At 41.3% G+C, this 19689-nt stretch overlaps 2 protein-coding genes and 1 long non-coding RNA gene across 6 annotated transcripts in view; 2 read left to right on the forward strand and 1 right to left on the reverse strand.

The window, feature by feature from the left end:
* The window catches only part of Hspa14 (heat shock protein family A (Hsp70) member 14), a 24170-nt gene extending 19966 nt beyond the window's left edge, over positions 1-4204 (forward strand). For all 3 annotated transcript variants that reach the window (XM_036188655.1, XM_036188657.1, XM_036188656.1), the window contains 4 exons: positions 479-691; positions 1390-1563; positions 2620-2690; positions 3990-4204. In XM_036188655.1, the coding sequence (XP_036044548.1) occupies positions 479-691; positions 1390-1563; positions 2620-2690; positions 3990-4068 (537 nt within the window). In that variant the 3' untranslated portion in view covers positions 4069-4204. The remainder of the gene's footprint in view (positions 1-478; positions 692-1389; positions 1564-2619; positions 2691-3989) is intronic.
* Positions 1-13146, reverse strand: part of LOC118584429 — a 13732-nt gene extending 586 nt beyond the window's left edge. The window contains exons 1-2 of the long non-coding RNA XR_004945035.1: positions 12126-13146; positions 10168-10274 (exon numbers count right to left, since the gene is read on the reverse strand). This is a non-coding gene — a long non-coding RNA (uncharacterized LOC118584429). The remainder of the gene's footprint in view (positions 1-10167; positions 10275-12125) is intronic.
* Suv39h2 (suppressor of variegation 3-9 homolog 2) overlaps positions 12515-19689 on the forward strand; it is a 23723-nt gene continuing 16548 nt past the window's right edge. The window contains exons 1-2 of one of the 2 annotated variants that reach the window (XM_036188658.1): positions 12515-12934; positions 15011-15156. In XM_036188658.1, coding sequence (XP_036044551.1) covers positions 12661-12934; positions 15011-15156 — 420 coding nt within the window. In that variant the 5' untranslated portion in view covers positions 12515-12660. The remainder of the gene's footprint in view (positions 12935-15010; positions 15157-19689) is intronic. The other variant, XM_036188659.1, reaches the window with a different exon arrangement.

Genomic DNA, 19689 nt, shown 5'->3' on the forward strand with positions numbered 1-19689 from the left:
ATAGCAGTATAGGTTACAAAAATGATGTAGATGTACATAAACATCCCACCCCCACCCCCGCCCCCCCCCCCCCCACCCCCGAGATCGGGTTTCTCTGTGTAGCTTTGCGCCTTTCCTGGAACTCACTTTGTAGACCAGGCTGGCCTCGAACTCACAGAGATCCGCCTGCCTCTGCCTCCTGAGTGCTGGGATTAAAGGCGTGTGCCACCAACACCCGGCTAACATTTCTTATAAAGTGTTGGGACAGTGCAGAATGTTGATTACTTCGTGTTTAGTTGACTTCATAATTAAACTTTGTACCATATTAATCACAAGCTCATATATTTCTATAGTGTATTTTATAGTGTGATTCTGTGTGTATTTTTCAGTTAGTTGAGAGGAAAGGCTATGTTAAGTGCATTTGTATGTTAGGTAACATACTGTGTCAAACAAATCTCATGTGTCACACAGGTGGCTCACTATGTTCTTCATGGTTTAGGTTGTGCTGTGTGGCGGGTCTTCAAGGATTCCAAGGCTGCAGCAGCTGATTAAAGATCTCTTCCCAGCTGGGGAACTCCTCAGCTCTATCCCTCCGGATGAAGTCATCCCTATCGGTGCAGCCCTAGAAGCTGGGATTCTCGTTGGGAAAGAGAGCACTTCCGTGGATGACTCTGTCATGATAGAGTGTGCAGCCAGGGATATTCTAGTTAAGGTGTGCTTGGTTCTCTGTGCCTCTCCATGAAGTTACTGCAGATTCACTGCTGTCAGTTTTCATTTATAATGTATGATAAGCCCTGTAATAAGAATAGTAAGGACGGGGGCTGGAGAGATGGCTCAGAGGTTAAGAGCACTGACTGTTCTTCCAGAGGTCCTGAGTTCAATTCCCAGCAACCACATGGTGGCTCACAACCATCTGTAATGAGATCTGGTGCCCTCTTCTGGCCTGCAGGCAGACATGCAGACAGAACACTGTGTACATAATAAATAAATAAATCTTTAAAAAAAAAAAAAAAAGAATAGTAAGGACTTTAAATTTAGACTTGTAATTTTTTTGAACTGAGGACCTTTGGAAGAGCAGCCAGTGCTCTTAACCACTGAGCCATCTCTCCAGACCTAGTAATTTTATTTGTATGGGTTCTTTATGTTGTTTCACTTAATATCTATGGAACATGTTAATTTCCTGAGAAAATGAAAGTACACATTTTAAGCACTGGCTTCTGGCATATGTAGACAGAGCTTTGTGTCCATGTGTAATGAGACAAAGGAGGTGGAATGGGTATTGTCCTGTGTTTTCTCTCCTCTGCAGGCTGTCAGCGAGGACTGTCTATTTCCTGTACTGCAGGAATAAAGGGCTGTTCTCAGTAGTGAAGGTAAAAACCAGAGTGTTCATCTTGCTTTCTCGCTTCCTAGGGGATTGATGAATCAGGTGCTAACAGATTCACAGTACTGTTTCCATCTGGGACTCCTCTGCCAGCCCGAAGACAGCACACCCTGCAAGCCCCTGGCAGTATATCTTCCGTTTGCCTTGAACTCTATGAGTCTGAGGGGAAGAACTCTGCGAAAGAGGAGACCAAGTTCGCACAGGTAAATACACAAAATTAGACACTACAACTTTGTCACAGGCAAATATTTAGCTTTTCCTTCTAAAGTCAATTCAGCTAATATCTCCATTAATACAAAATATATTTAGTCTGGTAATAGTCTTTTTATTCATTTTTTTGTAAAGTGAGAAGAAATCAATTATGTATTTGGTAGTGTTATGAAAAACTAAGAATGGAATCATTTTGTGATTATACTGCTTCTTTATGCTCTTGGCCAGTCGTAGTAATTAGGTAACTGGAAAGAGAAGATAAAGCTTTCTGTTTGGTAAATGCCAGGTGCAGTATGAGGTAATGTTCAAACAGAGCCACCTAACTCAAGTTATCCTCTGACCCCCACACACATATCAGAGCTGGAGCACTCACATGCACATGCAAAATAGTAGTAAGATAAAAATAATTTTTAAAAAAGAAAATACAGAAGTTATGTGGCATCAAGTTGAGAAGAGAATGTTTCTGTGCTCCCATCCATTCTCACCTCCTTTCCCAAATAAGTCACAGGATGGTGACTTACTTGTAAGGTTATTAAACTTGATCTTGGCAATGTCTGGGAAAGCAATGCCAAACTCCTAATTTGCTTTATTGGAATACCTGTCTTTCAGAAACTAAGAAATCTTGTAGACTTTCATAATACCTCTTACTGACAAATGTAACCCCAAAATTCTGTATATTTCTTTTAAATGGGTAGCATTCCAAGTATACACAGAAAGTATTATGGAGCATAATCTGTGTTACTGTTGGTAGTGGCTTAATATCTCCCCACTCCCACCCTCAAGTCTTTGTTTTTTGAGGACAGTACTTCTTAGCAGCAATCATGTTAATGGCATGTGACATAAAAGGGGGACAAATACATTAATTGTCTTATATCTCCTCCCTCTGAAGGAGATGTTTGTACTTAACAGGGCTTAACTCCCCTAATCTCTGAATGGTCTTTAAATTGTGGCATAGTTGAAAACTGCCCGGTTTAAAAGGTTTGTTACTTTGATCCTTTACAGCAAAAAGTACTGAATCATCTTTGTTTTTGTTGTTTTTGCATGAACAGGTTGTGCTTCAGGATTTAGATAAAAAAGAAAACGGATTACGTGATATACTAGCCGTTCTTACTATGAAAAGGTACAAAATTCAATGCTTCCAATATTATGAAGACTGTGAAGCTTGGTTCCATTAGAGTTTGATTAACTTACATTCTAGGTAAATCGTTTGTTAACACACTGCAGCAATTTTCCTAGTGGATACCATTTCCACTGTGAGAGCTTCTATTTTAGAAAGATGTGTACACCAACTAATTAGCATTGTGGGTCTTCTATGAACCCTTCTTTTTTTACTTTATTTTATATTTTTTTTAGATTAATTTATTTTTCTATTATCAGCTTGAGGACAGTATAAATTCTTACCTTAATAGTGTAATGTTTCATTGAGGGTTGCTCAGTAATTGAGTAAAACCAAATCTTATTATAAGTTATAGTCATCCTAGGGTCCCTCATGCCATATATATAGCCTCCATGGTTCTGTGGGTTGCAGTCTGATTGTTCTGTGCTTTATATTTAGAATCCACTTATACCAAGAATACTATGTTTGTCTTTCTGGGTTTGGGTTACCTCACTCAGGATGATTTTTTCTAGTTCCATCCATTTGCCTGCAAATTTCATGCTGTCATTGTTTTTCTCTGCTGAGTAGTACTCCATTGTGTATATGTACCACATTTTCTTAATCCATTCTTCAGTTGATGGGCATCTAGGTTCTTTCCAGGTTCTGGCTATTACAAATAATGTTGCTATGAGTGAACATAGTTGAGCATGTATTTTTATGGTATGGTTGAACATTCCTTGGGTAAATACCCAAGAGTGGTATGGCTGGGTCTTGAGGTAGTCCGATTTCCAGTTTTCTGAGAAACCGCCATACTGACTTCCACAGTGGTTGTATAGGTTTGCACTCCCACCAACAGTGGAGGAGTGCTGTGAACCCTTCTTATTGCTATGGACAAGCTAGTCTAGGAAATGCGTTACTAATTAAATTCAGCTGTTGCCATTTCTTTACTACCAGGCCATCTTACCACTGTTTATTTCAAGTAAATCTTTCCCATTTGACTTTAGGAACAAGATAGTCTGTAAGCCATACTTAGACAGGATATTGAACTCATCCAGGTGGGCGTGCCATGACCTGTCTTGAGCTTGTATAAAGTTGTAAGCTTTTATCATCTTGGATTTCCAAGAGAATATAGCTGTGGTCTCAGAGGTCTAGAAGGAAATCTAAGAGCCTCCTAGAAACAGCACCTGCTGAATTTAAAGACCCTGCACCTGTGTTTAATCTTTATCTTAATAAACCCTTTTGAAGGTTTCCAAGTCCTCCTTACATGACTTCTGTTTGTCTAAATCGAGCTTCTGAAATGCAATTTACTTCTTGTTTTCTTAGGGATGGATCTTTACAGGTGACGTGTACAGACCAAGAGACTGGAAAATGTGAAGCTATCACTGTTGAGGTTACATCCTAACTGTTTTAGAAAAACCAAGAATTTTTTAGAACTGTAATATCAACATTATTTGATTTTGTGTATAAGTGATGTTTATAATAAAATGCTTTTTCAATGGTATAAGCTATGTTTCTATTAAAATACAATTCATTAGTAAGTACTGGAGTCTGTTTTCTTTTTTATATAAGATTAACCATTATTAATGTAATTATTAATGGGACTTGTTCATGAAGCTATTTCCCATGTAAGTTGAAGTATTAAATGTTTTAATTTTAAAAGACTTCTGTTGATTTCTTGATAAGTAAGAGCATTTAAATGTCTATCATACTAACTGAAAACAGTTGCATACTGTAGTGTATTAGCTTCTTCATTACAGTGACAGAATGCCCAACAAAAGCTTACAAAGAGAAAAGATTTATTTTGTTCATGGTTTCAGAGATTTCTGTCCATTATGATGGGGAGAGCATGGCCCAGTGCAGATCATTGTAGACTGAAGCAGACAAAGGAGTATAGGAAGGAACCAGAGCAAGATAACACTCCCAAGTCACTTCCTTCAACCATGCCTCACCCCTTATTTTCCACCCAGTTCTTAATAGTGCCATCATATCATGAATCCAATTCATTGAGTAGATCCAGTCCCTTCCCACCCAGCAGCCAACTCCTAATATACAATCCTTTGAGGACTATTTCATATTTAATCTGTAACATCTATCCCTGACCTCAAAGGTTTATGCCATCTTACAATGAAAAATGCACTCATTCCATCTCCAAAAGTCCCCATAGGTTCAACAGTACCAGCCTTCTTCAAAAGTCCAAATTAAAAATTTCCGATACTCAGCTGGACAGTGGTGGCGCATGCCTTTAATCCCAGCACTTTGGAAGCAGAGGCATGTAAATCTCAGTGAGTTCAAAGGCAGCCTGGTCTACAAAGCAAGTTCCAGGCTAGCCAGGACTATTGCACAGAGAAACCCTGTCTTGAAAAACAAACAAACAAAAAACCAAAAGTTTCTTATACTCAAGACAAACTTAGCTGTCAGCCCTTGTAACTTTTGAAAAACAAGTTACATAATTCTAGCATATGATGGTATTGAATAAACATTTTCATTCCCAAAGACATGCAGGCATAGGAAGCATGACCAAAGCAAGACCAAAACCTAAGGCAACTATAAGTCTTGTAGCTCCATGTCTGGCATCAAGGACACACTGGCATATTGCAAGCTCTAGTAGACTGGGTCCTGTCTATGGCCTTGTCACCTGCAACCTACATCTCTGGATCTGGCTCTGCTCACTGCCTGCAGCTTTCCTCAGCAGATGTTCACACTCCTGTCATCTCCAGCATCTTGAGGTCTCCATTCTATGGCTTTATCCTCAACTTCATGCATTCCCCTCTCTATGCTACTACACATTGCCTGGCATCCCAGCCCTTCCTTTAAAGTCTAAATGTAAGCTTCCATGACTCTCTTGGACCCTACATATCTAGAAAACTACTTTCACACGGATGACCCCACAGTCTCCAACCAGCTCTATCTAGTAGTAGCTTCCCCCAACTTGAACTCATTGAGTTGCCCATGGAGTGCCTGGTTAGGTGGGAATAGTGAAATAAACCATGGGCAAACAGCTTAGGAAGCCCTATGTGAGCAGAGTGCCTGAGAAGTGGCTTTAGGGTTTCTGTGAATTTACACATTTTTACCCATGGGGCTGCAAAAAATGGAGTCTCAGTGATTCCTGGAGTGGCTTCAAGTCATTTTTCCTATTCATATAAAGTACTTGGCTTCTTTTTAATAATCTAATCTTTTTAACAACCCCACTTCCTTTGATGTAACTCCCATTTTAATCAAAATCTTATTTCCAAGCATTTCTATTCTGTACTTTGCTTCTCATTCTGCTATAAATCTGACTAAAAGTGATGAGACATAATCATACCATAGAATATTGGACTACATTAACTTTGTTCTCCCAAATTAGCAAATTACATTTTAATTCAGCCTCATACAAAATCTTAGGGCATGGGTTGTGGAAGTCTAGCTCCTACCTTTTGAAGGGTTCTTAGGTGGAAGAGAGAGGAAATAAGAAATGATAGATAGAAAGAGAGACCTAGCTGACAAGAAAAAAGAAACGGGATAGCTTCAGGAGAGTCCGGGTCAATATCCAGCAGCCTTGTCCTAACCCACTTCCCAATAAGTTTCATTACCATCCTGAGCCCAACTTTACTGTCCACATTCAAATCAGTGTCCTGGTCTTCCAAATTCCTATAGGAATTGTTTAACTTCTTACAGCATTCTAGGGGGCCTCTAGCCTACATTTCTCAGTGTTTCCAAATTCCTTCTGTACACCAATTCCAAAGGCTTACGGATTACATCCTTGGGTAAAGATACAGACATGATCTTAGTACCAATTTTCTATTAGCTTTTGCATCAGTGTGACAGAACGAATACCTGACATTAACACATTAAAATGGGGGAGGCTGGAGTTCCAGGACAGCCAGAGCTATCTTGAAAACAACAGATAAATAAAATAAGGAAGGGTCTATTTAGCTCATTGTTTTAGAGATTTCAGTTCATCCTGGTCGGGAACTCTGAAGAGCAGCTCACATCATGGGAGACAGCAAGCAAAGGGAGTACTGCAAGGGGCCAGGGTAAGATACACCCTCTAAGGATACACCACCACTTCCTATGTTAGCTACTTATTGTGTGACCAAAACGTCTCAGTGCATACACGAGGAATTACTTACGATGGTTCAGTTTGATTCTAGGCTCAAAATGAGACCAAACGGAGAAAGGAGCATAAAGAGGCTATTGACCTCATGGCAGTGGGCAAAATATCTAGATTTTTTTTTGCCCCTCTAAGAGAAGAGTTTACATGGATTTCTCTTCCTTGGTTCCCAAGCTTTCCCATAGGACAAAGTAGCACACGTCTGTAGTTGCAGCTGTTGGGATGCTAAATGGGCAGGATGACTGAGTCAGAGGCTTGCCTGGACAACATAATGAGAGACGCTGTTTCAAACAAGCTAACACTGTAACTTCGTGGTAAGTCTCTAAGCTATATTGTCTACAACTTGCTCAAACTCTATGTGTAGTAGGACAGGCCCATAGGGTCGAGGAAATTGGCTCAGACCAGTTGCCAGGGCATGCACATAACATAGTCCTTATGAGCCAACCTGGAGTCTGCCTGAGGGCCTAGCAATAGGAGCAGTCAGAGTTCCTGGCCACCACTGTCAGTTCCTGATCGATGTCAGAGTTCCTGATCATGCCCAGCCAATGAGGGACGACTGCACAATGCCACCAGACTACGACACAGACTGGGTGCTGGGAGGAGGGTATATAAGGCCTTCCCCATTATTAAATAAAGGAGTTTGTTATTTGCCTTCAACTGACTCCCAGTGTCTGTGCTGTTGATGCCTCATCCCCACACCCCCCACCACCAAGGGAGATGTTAGAACCCAGCAACATCTACGGATGTGGTTTATTATTAAAAATGTTTATTGTGGAGATGGCAGCACCCTTTAGAAGTTCCTAAAGACACAGGAGGCAAAGGTAAATGTTTTCATGATAATTTTGTATCAAATTAGTGATAAACTGAATAGAAAGCATATCTTTAAATAAGGAAACAGCTTCAAACATATATTTTTGACTAAGTACTTTGCTATTTCTGTGTAAAGTTACAAGCTATTTAAAGGATGTATGTGTGTGCGCGTGTGCATACACGTGCGTGTGTGTGTGTGTGTGTGTGTGTGTGTGTCTGTGTGTGTCTGTGTGTGTGTCTGTGTGTGTGTCTGTGTGTCTGTGTGTCTGTGTGTCTGTGTGTGTGTGTGAGACATCTGACCTCAGGACTAGGGAAATACCAGCTGAACTCATTCAATTATTAATATAAAATATTTCATCTGTGGTTTGGGAAATGATGTAGGATTTTACTTTATGGTTATTGCCTTCAGTGTTTTAAAATAAATTGGAGGTTGGTAAACTTGAGCCTACAGGTCAGATCTATCCTACACCTGTTTCGATAAGTAAAGCTTTATTAGAACACAGGCAGTCATGTGTTGTCTGTGGCTATGTAACAGGGTGTTGTGACCTACAAAGTAAAATATTTACTGTTGCCAGGTGGTGGTGGCGCACACCTTTAATCCCAGCACTCAGGAAGCAAAGCCAGGCAGATGTCTGTGAGTTCGAGGCCAGCCTGGTCTATAGAGCGAGATCCAGGACAGGCACCAAAACTACACAGAGAAACCCTATCTCAGAAAAAAAAAAAAAAATTACTGTCTGGCACCCTACATAACAAGTTTGGAGGCCTATGAGAAGGCTCAGTAGGGAAAGTGACTGGGCCAAGCTTGGCCATCTGGTTTAGATCCCTGGAAACCAGGGTGGAAGGAAAGAACCAACTCTTTCAAGTTTTCTTCTGTCTTTGCATCATGGCACATGTATGCCCACATATAAAATAATAATAAATACATAAGGAAAGTCTCAGAGCTCTTGAAGTAGATTATCATTTCTAGAATAAAGTATCATGAGGACTTATTTGAAATTCCCTTCTTTCCATATTAATTTATTTATTCTGAAGTCAAACTATAATTCTATTTGTGTTAGTGTGTGCCCTCTATGTGGATATCAGAGGATGAGCTGACATTGGGTATCTCCCTCTATTACTCTTTATGTTATTTTTTGAAGTGAAGTCTCTCAATGAATCTGGAGCTCTCTAATTGGCTAGACTGGCTGGCCAGTGAGCCCCCAGATCCTCTTGCTATTGGCTCTCAGTGCTGAGATTATAGGTGTGTCCTAGTCACTGTTCTAATGTTGTGAAGAGACACCATGACTAAGGCAACTCTTAGAAAAGGAAGTATTTAATTGGAGGCTTCCTTACAGCTTCAGAGGTTAGTCCATTATCATCGTTGTGGGAATCATGGTAGTGGGCAGGCAGACCTGGTGCTGGAGAAGTAGCTGAGAGTTCTATAACCTGACCCATAGGGAGAGAGAGAGAGTTGACATAAAACTATCTAGCACAATATTCAGCAAATAATACTCTTTATTTGCATTAATTCATATCTCATGAACCTCACGACAGCCCTGAGTAGCAATGCTGTATATAGAGTAATGTGGTATCTATCATTTCTATTTTCTACTTGTGAAATAGATTATAAATTTTAAATTTTCTTGTGTTTCACAGTCCCAGGTATGAATGATTGGTGAGAGAGACCAATATTAAGATTAATTTTCAAGCTTACATTTTGACTGCTTAATATTTTAAGAATATTACATGCTTATTTAACTTCATATTTTTAATCTAGTGTGCACTGTACTCTACCTCTCATTCAAGTGTGGAAAGATAACCTCCACAATTCCCTGGAAATTATGTTTTCAGAGATGGATACAAAAACCTGAGAAGGATCATAATGCTATCCTTCTACCTCAAAGAATGTGGCATCTATCCCTTAGCAACTTTTGATTGTCTTCTTCCAAATCAATTGCTAGCCAGTGTTTAATGAGATCCTCAGTTTAATCTCAGGATCTTCTCCACTTAAAAATTCTTGTCACCAAGCAGTATGGCATCTCCTGCAGTCCCATATATTTAAGAAGCTGAGGCAAGAGGGTCAATAAACCCAGAAGATCAGAGACAGCCTGGAAAACATGGTGAGATTCTCTCCCTTAAAAAATGTATATAAAATTGATTACCCAAAGAGCTTTTGTTTATAACATATATAACTACTTATACAGTTAGAGAAAGATTTTTTTTAAAGTTATTCAATAGATTTCAAAAATCATTTTAAAATGTAAAAAGTAATTGAACATGTTATTCATGGGAATATCATTTTATGAAAAATAACTTGAAACAAAAGCTTCACAGCAAGTGAGGTATTGCATATTTTTCCGAGTCTCTTAACATCTGGGTTAGCCAGAAGACGGCTATATTTTGATACATGCTTTCCTCTGTCAGTATATGATACAAGTTCTATGAATTCTGGAAAACTCTAGTACACCCATGAGAAAAGACAAAGAGGGCAGATGTGAAGGCCTTCTTGGTATCTTCACGACAATGCTTAGTGCCATTTTGTGACAAGGATATGGCTGAGAATTGGGTTGGTGGCTAGTTATTGGGTAAACATCACAGAACACTTGCAGAGCTGGTTACCATGTCACCGGGATACAAAGTTGTTCCATGGTGCAAGACTGCAGTTTTGTGCCCATGGGTTTCCTGAAGGGTCTCAGGCCCACTCTTCCATACTGAGAGTTGATGTTCTGGAATAGATAAAAGGACACTGACAAATGCTGAAATGCCTGGGTCTACTCCATGTCTACTCTATGCCTTGGAATTGATGGGATTTCTGATGAGATAAACAAAGGAAACACTTCATTCATAAAACAGTAATTTATAAAAAAGAAAAATTTTCAGCCCAGGCACTAGTGAAACACACCTCTAATCCCAGCACTCAAGAGTCAGTGGCAGGTGGATCCCTCTGAGTTCGAGGCCACCCTGGTCTACAGAGCGAGTTCCAGGACAGCCAGGACTGTTAACACAGAGAAACACTATCTCAAAACAAACAAACAAACAAACAAACATCTCAGTGTTGTGATCAAACCCAGAGTCTTGGACCTATCAGACAAGCACTGTTCAACTCAGCTATTGTCCTGCCCCAGCCTCCTGTCCTAAATTTGTATTGAAACTTAGCAAGACCAAAAATAGTCTTTCAATTCCACAGACACAAATTTTGATAAATGTTTTTAAAGGAGAGAGAGAGAGAGAGAGAGAGAGAGAGAGAGATTGCCTGAGAGGCCTCTCTGTAGAAGTAACACTGGAGTAAAAACCTAGCTAATAAGAAGACAGCCACATGAAAAAGGGGAAAAGCACACCCTGTGAGCTAGAAAGTGATGTCCAGGTTAAACATTTATTTAGAGCAAGGAGTGTTGGCTCACACCTGTGGTCCCAGCTCACACCTGTGGTCCCAGCACAGCAAGGTGGAAGCAAGAGGATCAGGAAGTCAAGGCGATTCTCACACACAAAGCAAGTTTGAGCCCAGCCTGGGCTATGTGAGACGCAGTCCCCAAACAACAATAGTATTTATTGACTTCACTGCTTATTGCTTGTTCTTCCCACTAGGAAAAAGACTTCAAGGGGATACTCTTTTCCTTTCTTGTTTAGCAGGTACCTGGCACATTAAAAAAATACACATGAAAATAGTTTTGGGGCTGGAGAGATGGCTCAGAGGTTAAGAGCACTGCTTGCTCTTCCAAAGGTCCTGAGTTCAATTCCCAGCAACCACATGGTGGCTCACAACCATCAATAATGAGATCTGGTGCCCTCTTCTGGTCTACAGGGATATGTGCAGACAAAACACTGTATATATAATAAATAAATAAATCTTAAAAAAATAAGTATAGCTTTATAAAAAAAGGGGAAATATTTTTGAACATGTCTGTTACATTTGAATTGTATATGTCTATTGTATTTGAACTGTATATGTATTATAGTTGACTATGTATATGAAAAATTAAAAAGCCATAGAGCATAGTGAGCAAAAGGGGAGAATGGTCCAAAGTGAGAAAAACAGACCTCTAATCACAGGAGGTCTCATAGGTACAGGAAGGTGTGCTATGTGGGGAAGTATTTAAAGTAGCAGAAGGGTAATGTTTCCCTTTATGTTTTAAAGTCACTTTAGCTACATAGGAAGTGGCTGGGAGGGGAGCGGTTGTAGAGGTCAAAGCAGTTTGGCTCCTTTGGCTGAATGATGAAGTGGGTAAAGGTAATAGCACTGGAAATGGAGAGGAGACAGGCAGTGTGTATTTGCTAATAGCATCGACATGACTTGCTAATGGAATTACAGAAAGCCTTTTGTGTATAATGGTTCTCCCTTACAAGTTTTCATATTTACAATGGTGTGAAAAATGACAGTGACCCAATTCTCCCGGGGTGTACATGACTAAAAACAGAGATCAGCTTAAGACTGTTAAGAATGCTAAAAGTCCTTGTTGTAAGCGTTAGCTTGCAAATTTGCTTTAATTAAGCAGAACTGTTGGCAGGGCTGGATGGATTTTTGACAACTGTCAGACCCTGCCTTTGAGTCCAGCTGCTACACAGCCTTATCAACTCACCAGAATCTCTTTGAGTGATCCAAACAGACCACGGTCTCTCTAAGTGAGACCACGTGCATCCAATCTTGAGGCCCTGAGCCGGAGTGGTAGGGAGTGAAAGGGCTTGGTTGGGTTCAAGGGCCGAGGAACGGGAGCAGGAAAGACGCTGTCTGTGCACACTAACCCGCACAGCACATTTTGCATTTCAATAAAGTGCACGCCGTGCCTTTGTGAAGGGAAGTCAAAGCACCGAAGAGGGAGGGAACGCTGGCGGCAAGCATCCTTTAGAATCAAAGCCAGCCTGGAAGCGGGGGTGAGGGGTGGGGGCGGGGCCCCAGCTAGCTCCCGCGGACAGGCCCCGCCCCTTCGTGCTTCACCGTGCCGCGCACGCGCGCTGGCTACTACGGCTGGGGGCGGGGGTCAGCCTCCGCTGACGTCAGGACGCCTCGCTACTTCAAGCCTCCCAGCTCCGGAGTCCCTCGCGGGCCGGGGCGGGGCGTCTGGCCAGCTGAGCGATTCCGGCTGACCGCGCCAGTTTGAATGAAAGCTCCGCAAGATGGCGGCGGCCGGAGCCGAGGCCGAGAGAGGTGAGACGGGAGCGCGGTGTCACCGGCCGCCAGGTCCGCTCCCGAGGCCCAAGCCCTGCCGGACGGCGATGTGGGCGGGCCGCCGCCGCCGCCGCCGCCGCGCGGACACCCCGAGCGCGGTACGCTCGCGGCCGGCTCCGGCTCCGGGCCCGGGACGCGCCGGCTCCGTGCGAACGTGGTTCCGAGTCCCGCGGGCCCGGGTCCTCCTCGGTGGCGTGTGTGCACGCGCCGCCTCTTGGAAGGGTGAGCAGGAAAAGCGCGCGCGCCGCTGCGGTCGCGGTCGCCACCTCCGAGCGGTGGGAGCGGGGCTGAGGTTGCGGTGCCCGCGTCCGAGCCGGCCTGGCAGCGCGGTGAAGTGTCTCGGTGAGAAAGAAAGAGGGCGCCTGCAGACGCAGCCCCTGAGCCTCCTGGAAACTTTCGGGGGGACCCGGCTGGAACTGGCGGGTTATTTAATGTGGATGCTGAAGCCGGTGAGGTCGGGGCGGGGGGAGCGGGGGAGGGAGGACACGCAGTGCGCGTGCGTGCGCCCGAGTCGCGCGCCCTTTGAAAGTCCCGGGTTTGTAAAGCGTTCTGGAATGAAACGGCGGTTCTCCAGCTTTCTTCCCCCCCACCCCACCCCCCGCTCCACTCACATGGTGACGCTTTATTATCCCCGTTACTCTGCTTCCTTCCTTGGTGGAAGGGTTTTATAAGCGAGATGTCATCAAATAATCCGGACAATGAAACTTTTTCTTTTCTCCATCATTATAGGCTGTGGAATTTTGTAAACCAAGTGTTTGCAGATTAAAATATATGTTTAGATATAGAGATATATTCCGAAATGCTCATAATGTAGCATTTCTGTTGAGCGATGCGCCGTAATTACACCTAATGGGCTTCATTATGGCATTTTCATGTGAGTACTATGTTTTCGTATTCAACACCACCCTCCATTATAGGGTTGTGTTTTTTGGACTCTCAGCTAGGGGTAAAAATTTTAAAACAACACACGCCCTGGGTACGTAACCAAGAGGACGCTTCTTTGGAGATGATTAGCATAAGGAGATTAGCCGTACACAAAACACCCGTAAGATTTTCGATGGAAGCGATTTATAAGACTTTTTTTTTTTATAGCCGTCCTATCCTCAAACCACCACACCTAAGCAATCAATGTATTCTGGCAAATTTGAGGAAAAGACTTCGCCGTTTGCGAGTGCCAGAAATAGGGGTCTTTTGCAGTGACTGGAGTGGGGAAATGATGCTTCAGTTTCCTGCAATGAAGCCCTTGTGTGGGGAGGATGAGGAAGCGATTGTGGCGGAAGTTCGAGGGGTTTTGTTCTCCCTTCCCTGAAATTTACCTCGAAATGTTTTGCCTACTACCTTTAATAACCGTTAAATACGGCGTGATGAATTAATGATACGTTTTGTTTGATCACCTCTGTTTTCACCCACCCTCACTTTTTTTAGTGAATCTGATACCCAGAAAGACTGGGCCCTTCCTAAAGTTGTAGAGCTGGATGGCCCACCAGCGGGTAGGGCGGAAGGCTATTGATCATCTAGTATTTATCCCTATATTAGCCCTACAGTAAAGTTTTACATTTTCTAGACATCAGTTGCATACTTGTATTTTAAATTCGGGTGGAACAGTTCATTTCTGGCCTCTGTATGTCTGACTGTCAGGTCTTGTTTATGGATTATCTACATTGAGTATTCTGGTTTGTAAGTGCTGCCTTGAAAACAATGCAGGAAATGAGCATTACAAAGCTCACTATACTCTCCATTTAAAATAGACTTTTCTGGTTTATGCATGATGATAATACATTTCACCATGGGCAAAATAAATGAAGCTCAGATTTCTTGAAGTATTCCAAAGGATATGGATTTTACTACAGAACTATATTTCAGATTTAAAATCTTACTGTGCTACTAAAAGAAGCAACGGTTACTTATAAATTGTGATTGTTTTAGAATATATTTTAATATATTTCTAACAATATGTCTTAGCTTTTTATTAAGAAAACAATTACATTCTGTTTAGAATATAATGGAACAGTAAAAAGTATTACCTCTTTTTACTTTTGCATTTATATGTAATCCTAAGAAAGCTTAGACATGAAGTATTTTAAGTGGTCAAGCCAGAATTAGCCATTGTCAGTAAGACAGTAGAAATCCAATTCACCAAAAATAGTTCTTTATCGTGTAACTTTTTCTTAAACACACATAATTGGCTTCTTTCGTGTGTATTTCTAGACAATAAAATTGTCAGTTGAGAGGTTTTTAAGTTTTTGTTTCAACCTAGTAGCTGTTTTATTAGTAAAGAATTCTATTTTCTTATTGTAGCCTGGTGTGTGCCTTGCCTAGTTTCCCTTGATACTCTTCAGGAATTATGTAGAAAAGAAAAGCTCACATGTAAATCGATTGGAATCACCAAAAGGAATCTAAACAATTATGAGGTGGAGTACTTGTGTGACTACAAGGTAGTAAAGGTAAGGTAATATCTAGCCCCTTGAAAGAGACCTGTTCACACTGCAGTATTTCATGTTTCTCTAACATAGAAATAGCCTTAAAAATAAGCAAACCTCTCCTTACTGTTCAAGTAACACTGAAGGGATTTGGAAGTATAAAGTGCTCTTGCATTAGAATATTTAGGGTATTTATATCATTCTGCATCCAACTCTTGATTATCTCCATATGGATTACCAGAGCAAGTGTTTTATGTCAGATTGACTTTTCCTGTAATTGATGTTGTTCCTGGATCATATTTCCCATAATCATCTGGAAGGAACCTGGGGTTTCAAGCCAACTGTAGAGTCATTGAGTGTCCTCCAGGAGCATTGCCATATCTATTTCCTGCCATCCTGTCATACTGTGTGTTCTAAGTTACAGCGTGATAAAATGGACTGGCTTTCATGGTCATTTCAAGCTTTTGTTTCATATCTTAAAACTTCAGCAAACTTATTTAATTGCTTTGCACTTCCCTTTATTCATCTTAAAATGGATTGGTCTAAGAAACTCTTTGATCTAAACCCTGTAATTGTATTTTTAGTAATTCATTTACTTGTAGCTTCCTCTGAGAATTGGCCATTAATCTCAGTTCTTACAGATAAACAATCACGAATCCTACTTAATGTGGTTTTCCACATTTTCTGTTGTGTAACATGAATCTTAAAAGGTCTTATTAATAAAAAATCCGGAGCCAGATATTGGGGTGAACACTGAAAGATCAGAGAATCAGAACAAGCCACAGCCTACCTCACCTCGCCAATTCCTCAGCTGATCATGTTTCCTCAGACTGAAAGCCTCCATGAGTCCTCATCCGAATGGATCTCTGCTGAACTGCTTAACAGCCTCTAGTTCCGTGTCCTCATGCCTTATATACCTTTTTGCTTCCTGCCATCACTTCCTGGGATTAAAGGTGTGTGTCACCACGTCTGGCTCTGTTCTCAGTGTGGCCTTGAACTCATAGAGATCCAGATGATCTCTGCCTCCCCAGTGATAGGATTAAAGGTGTGTGTGCTACCACTGTCTGGCCTCTATATCTAATCTAGTAGCTGGTTCCATCCTATGATCCCCAGATAAGTCTATTAGGGTACACTAATAGGGTACACAATATATTGGGGTTCACATATATCACCGCACTGCTGAACCCCTCACTAAGTCCATTTCTTCCTTTGAATGCCTCCCCCATGCAGAGATCTTAGTCAAGCATCTCTACCAGCATCCTCAGCACCCTACTTAATCATGTTCCATCTTGGATTGCAAGCCCTAGACTGATCAGCCTAGCTGAGATTGTCATCTGATCATGTCATATGCATTAGCTCCATTAAAACATACTTTTAAGCTGTGCGAGGTGTCATAGATCTGCAATCCCAACTACTAGCAAGGCTTAAACAGGAGACTCACAAGTTCAAGCTCATCCTGGGCAATTTAGACTCCTTACAATTTCTTTCTTAAAAGGATGTTAAAGGGAAGTACAGCACAATGGCAGAGTATTTGCCCGGCATGTATAAAGCCCCAACAGTCCCCCCACCTGAAAAAAAGAAACTCAGCAAAAGCCCAAACAAACCAAACTTCTACTGTTCTCATAGTGCTTAGTTCTACTTGACAAGATTTTTTACCTGTTGCTTTCTTTTCTTGTTCATATCAGCGGTATTTATTACTGTTTTGGACCTTTTCCTCTCCCTTACTTGCTCATATTCTGAAGACTCCCCACTGTCTGCCTCTGTGAATATAAGCCTTTAGCATTCAGTCTTTGTTCACCACTCCTAACCTCTAGCTTTAGTCCTTCAGAGGTGTCACCATTTTTTCCTGTCTACTCCCCAGGAGTTGACCTGAACTTGTGGTTTCTTTTTGTTTGTTTGTTTATTTATTTATTGTGTATGCAGTGTTCTGTCTGCATATATGCCTGCAGGCCAGAAGAGGGCACCAGATCTCATTACGGATGGTTGTGAGCCACCGTGTGGTTACTGGGAATTGAACTCAGGACCTCTGGAAGAGCAGTTGGTGCTCTTAACCTCAGAGCCATTTCTCTAGCCTCATGATTTCTTTTTAATTAATTTAGACACGGGTTTTCTATTTTAGTACCCGGCTGGCCTTGAACCCACAGCCATCATGCTCTAGTGTCTTCAGTGCTGAGATTATCTGCATAAACTATATTTTCCAGCTTTGTGTCTTAAATATGAAGCTCTTTTCTCACTCATTTGTGTCAGTCAGTAAACATATTCACATCTTCTCTAACCTTTAGAGAGCTTCCTTTGGCTTCCCGTCTACTCATACAGGTATTTCTTTTATTTTCTTTCTTCACTTAAAAAAAAAACAAAAACAAAAAAAACTTTCATTTTTATATAATTTGCTTAAAGTGTACAGTTCAAATCTTAGTATATTCCCAGAGTCATGTTTTTCATTTTCATTTTTTCATTACTGCCTAAATTTCAGTTACCGACCCTAAGCAACTGCTAGGTCTATTTTCTGTTTTTGAAGAGTTACATGGGGCCTCTCCTTCCCCTTCTTCCTCTCTCCTCAAGCTCTGTGCACCAGAGAAGGACCTCAGATGTCCTGCCCTGTCACGGCCTGGTTGCTTTGAGACTGGGTCTCTAGCTGAGCTTTGAGCTAGGCTGGTAGACAGCAGGCCTCAGCAATCACCCTATCTCTGCCCCCAGTAGCACTGGGATTACAGGTGCATGCGGCTTCGGCTGGCTTTTTATGACTGCTGGGACCTGAACTCAAGTCCTCATCCTTGTGGAGCAAGTGCTTTTACACAGTGATCTGTTTCATCCCAGTGCTCTTCATTGTATATATAGAAAATAATCCGTTTCTTAGCATTGGCTTGACTTACTTTGAATAATGGTTTTTGGTGTAGTTTGGAATATTGGGGATTAAACTGAGAGCCTCTCATGTACTGGGCAAGTGCTCTACCACTGAGTTATGTTCCCTAACCCTTTATTTTTCATTTTGAGATGAAGTCTCACTAAAGTTGCCCAGGCTAGCCTTGAGCTCACTCTGAAATCCAGAAAAGTCTTGAATTGGAATCCTCCTCGCCTTAGCTATCTGAGGAGCAAGATTACAAGTCTGTACCGCTGGACTCGCCCTTAGAATGTTTTTAAAGCTCATCTGTGTGTATTGTACTACTTCCCTTTCTGTTGCGAGATATGTTACATTGTGTGGATACATCCCCTTTATCATGGGGCAGATGTTTGAGTTATTCCATCTAGGGGCTAGTATAATTAATGCTGTTATGGATGCTAGTTTCTGTATGGACAAAGTTTTCATTTCTCTTGGAGTGGAATTGCTAGGTCATAAGATATTTTTGTTTAACTCTTTTGGGAACTGCCAAGCTTTTCCAGGGCTCTACAACATTTTACTTCCATATTAGTGGGGTACTAGAGTTTTAGTTTCTATGTAGCTACCCCTGTGAGAGTTGTGTGGCTTATACATTTCTCTAGGGATTAATGGTGTCTAACATCTTTTTATCATGCTCTTACTGGACATTTGTATCTGTTGTGGTGATTAATTATTCAGAATAATTGCTTATTCTAAAAATATTTATTTATTAATATTTGTGTGTGTGGTATATGCATGTGTGTGTGAGTGTGCACGTGTGCCGTGCGCATGTAAGAGTGTAGTGTATGTATGTGGAAGCCAGAGAAAGACTATCCATCTTAGCCTTATTATTTTAAGACAGAATCTCTCATTGAGCCAGATGCATTCCATTTAGGCTAAGTTGACTTGCCATTGAGTTCCCAGAATCTGCCTCTCTGTCCTTCCAAAGGGTACTAGAGATTTGAACTTAAGTCCTCACACTTTCATAACAAGTGCTCTTACCCACTGTGCCATCTCTCCAGGTTTCCCATCCCTTACTCAGTTTTTAAAGTTCTATTCTTTTAAATTATTTAGTTATAATTAGTTACATATTATGCATACAAATCCCTTGTGAGATACATGACTTATAAAAATTTTTATTTTATCCTGTGGGTTTTCTTTTTACTTTTAACTTTTTTGGTTTTTCGAGACAGGGTTTCTCTGTGTAGCTTTACGCCTTTCCTGGAACTCGCTTTGGAGACCAGGCTGGCCTCAAATTCACAGAGATCCGCCTGCCTCTGCCTCCCGAGTCTCCCGAGTGCTGGGATTAAAGGAGTGCGCCACCACCGCCCAGCTACTTTTAACTTTTTAACCCATATTATTCCAATTTTGTGTCCCTATCCCTGACCACCTATTATCAAGTTTTCTGTACTAGTTTGTTACATTGGTTCTCTTTTCTTCTTTGAAACCCTTTTGTCTATGGAAGACTGCCTAGATTCAAATTCTGGGTCCTGTTATTTATTACATAATCTTCAGCAACTTAGCATATCTGTCCTCCAGTTTCTTTATGAAATAAGGGTAGTTATAGCAACCATCTAATAGTGTTTAACTAATATTAAATGGATTAATATTGATTGCTTACAGTAGATACTGACATTTAACAATTCAGTGACATCAGTATTTACTGTTGTTGCTATTTATTTATTTGTCTTTTTTTTTTT

Source organism: Onychomys torridus, chromosome 5 (assembly GCF_903995425.1).
Source record: "Onychomys torridus chromosome 5, mOncTor1.1, whole genome shotgun sequence".
Lineage (NCBI taxonomy): Eukaryota > Metazoa > Chordata > Mammalia > Rodentia > Cricetidae > Onychomys > Onychomys torridus.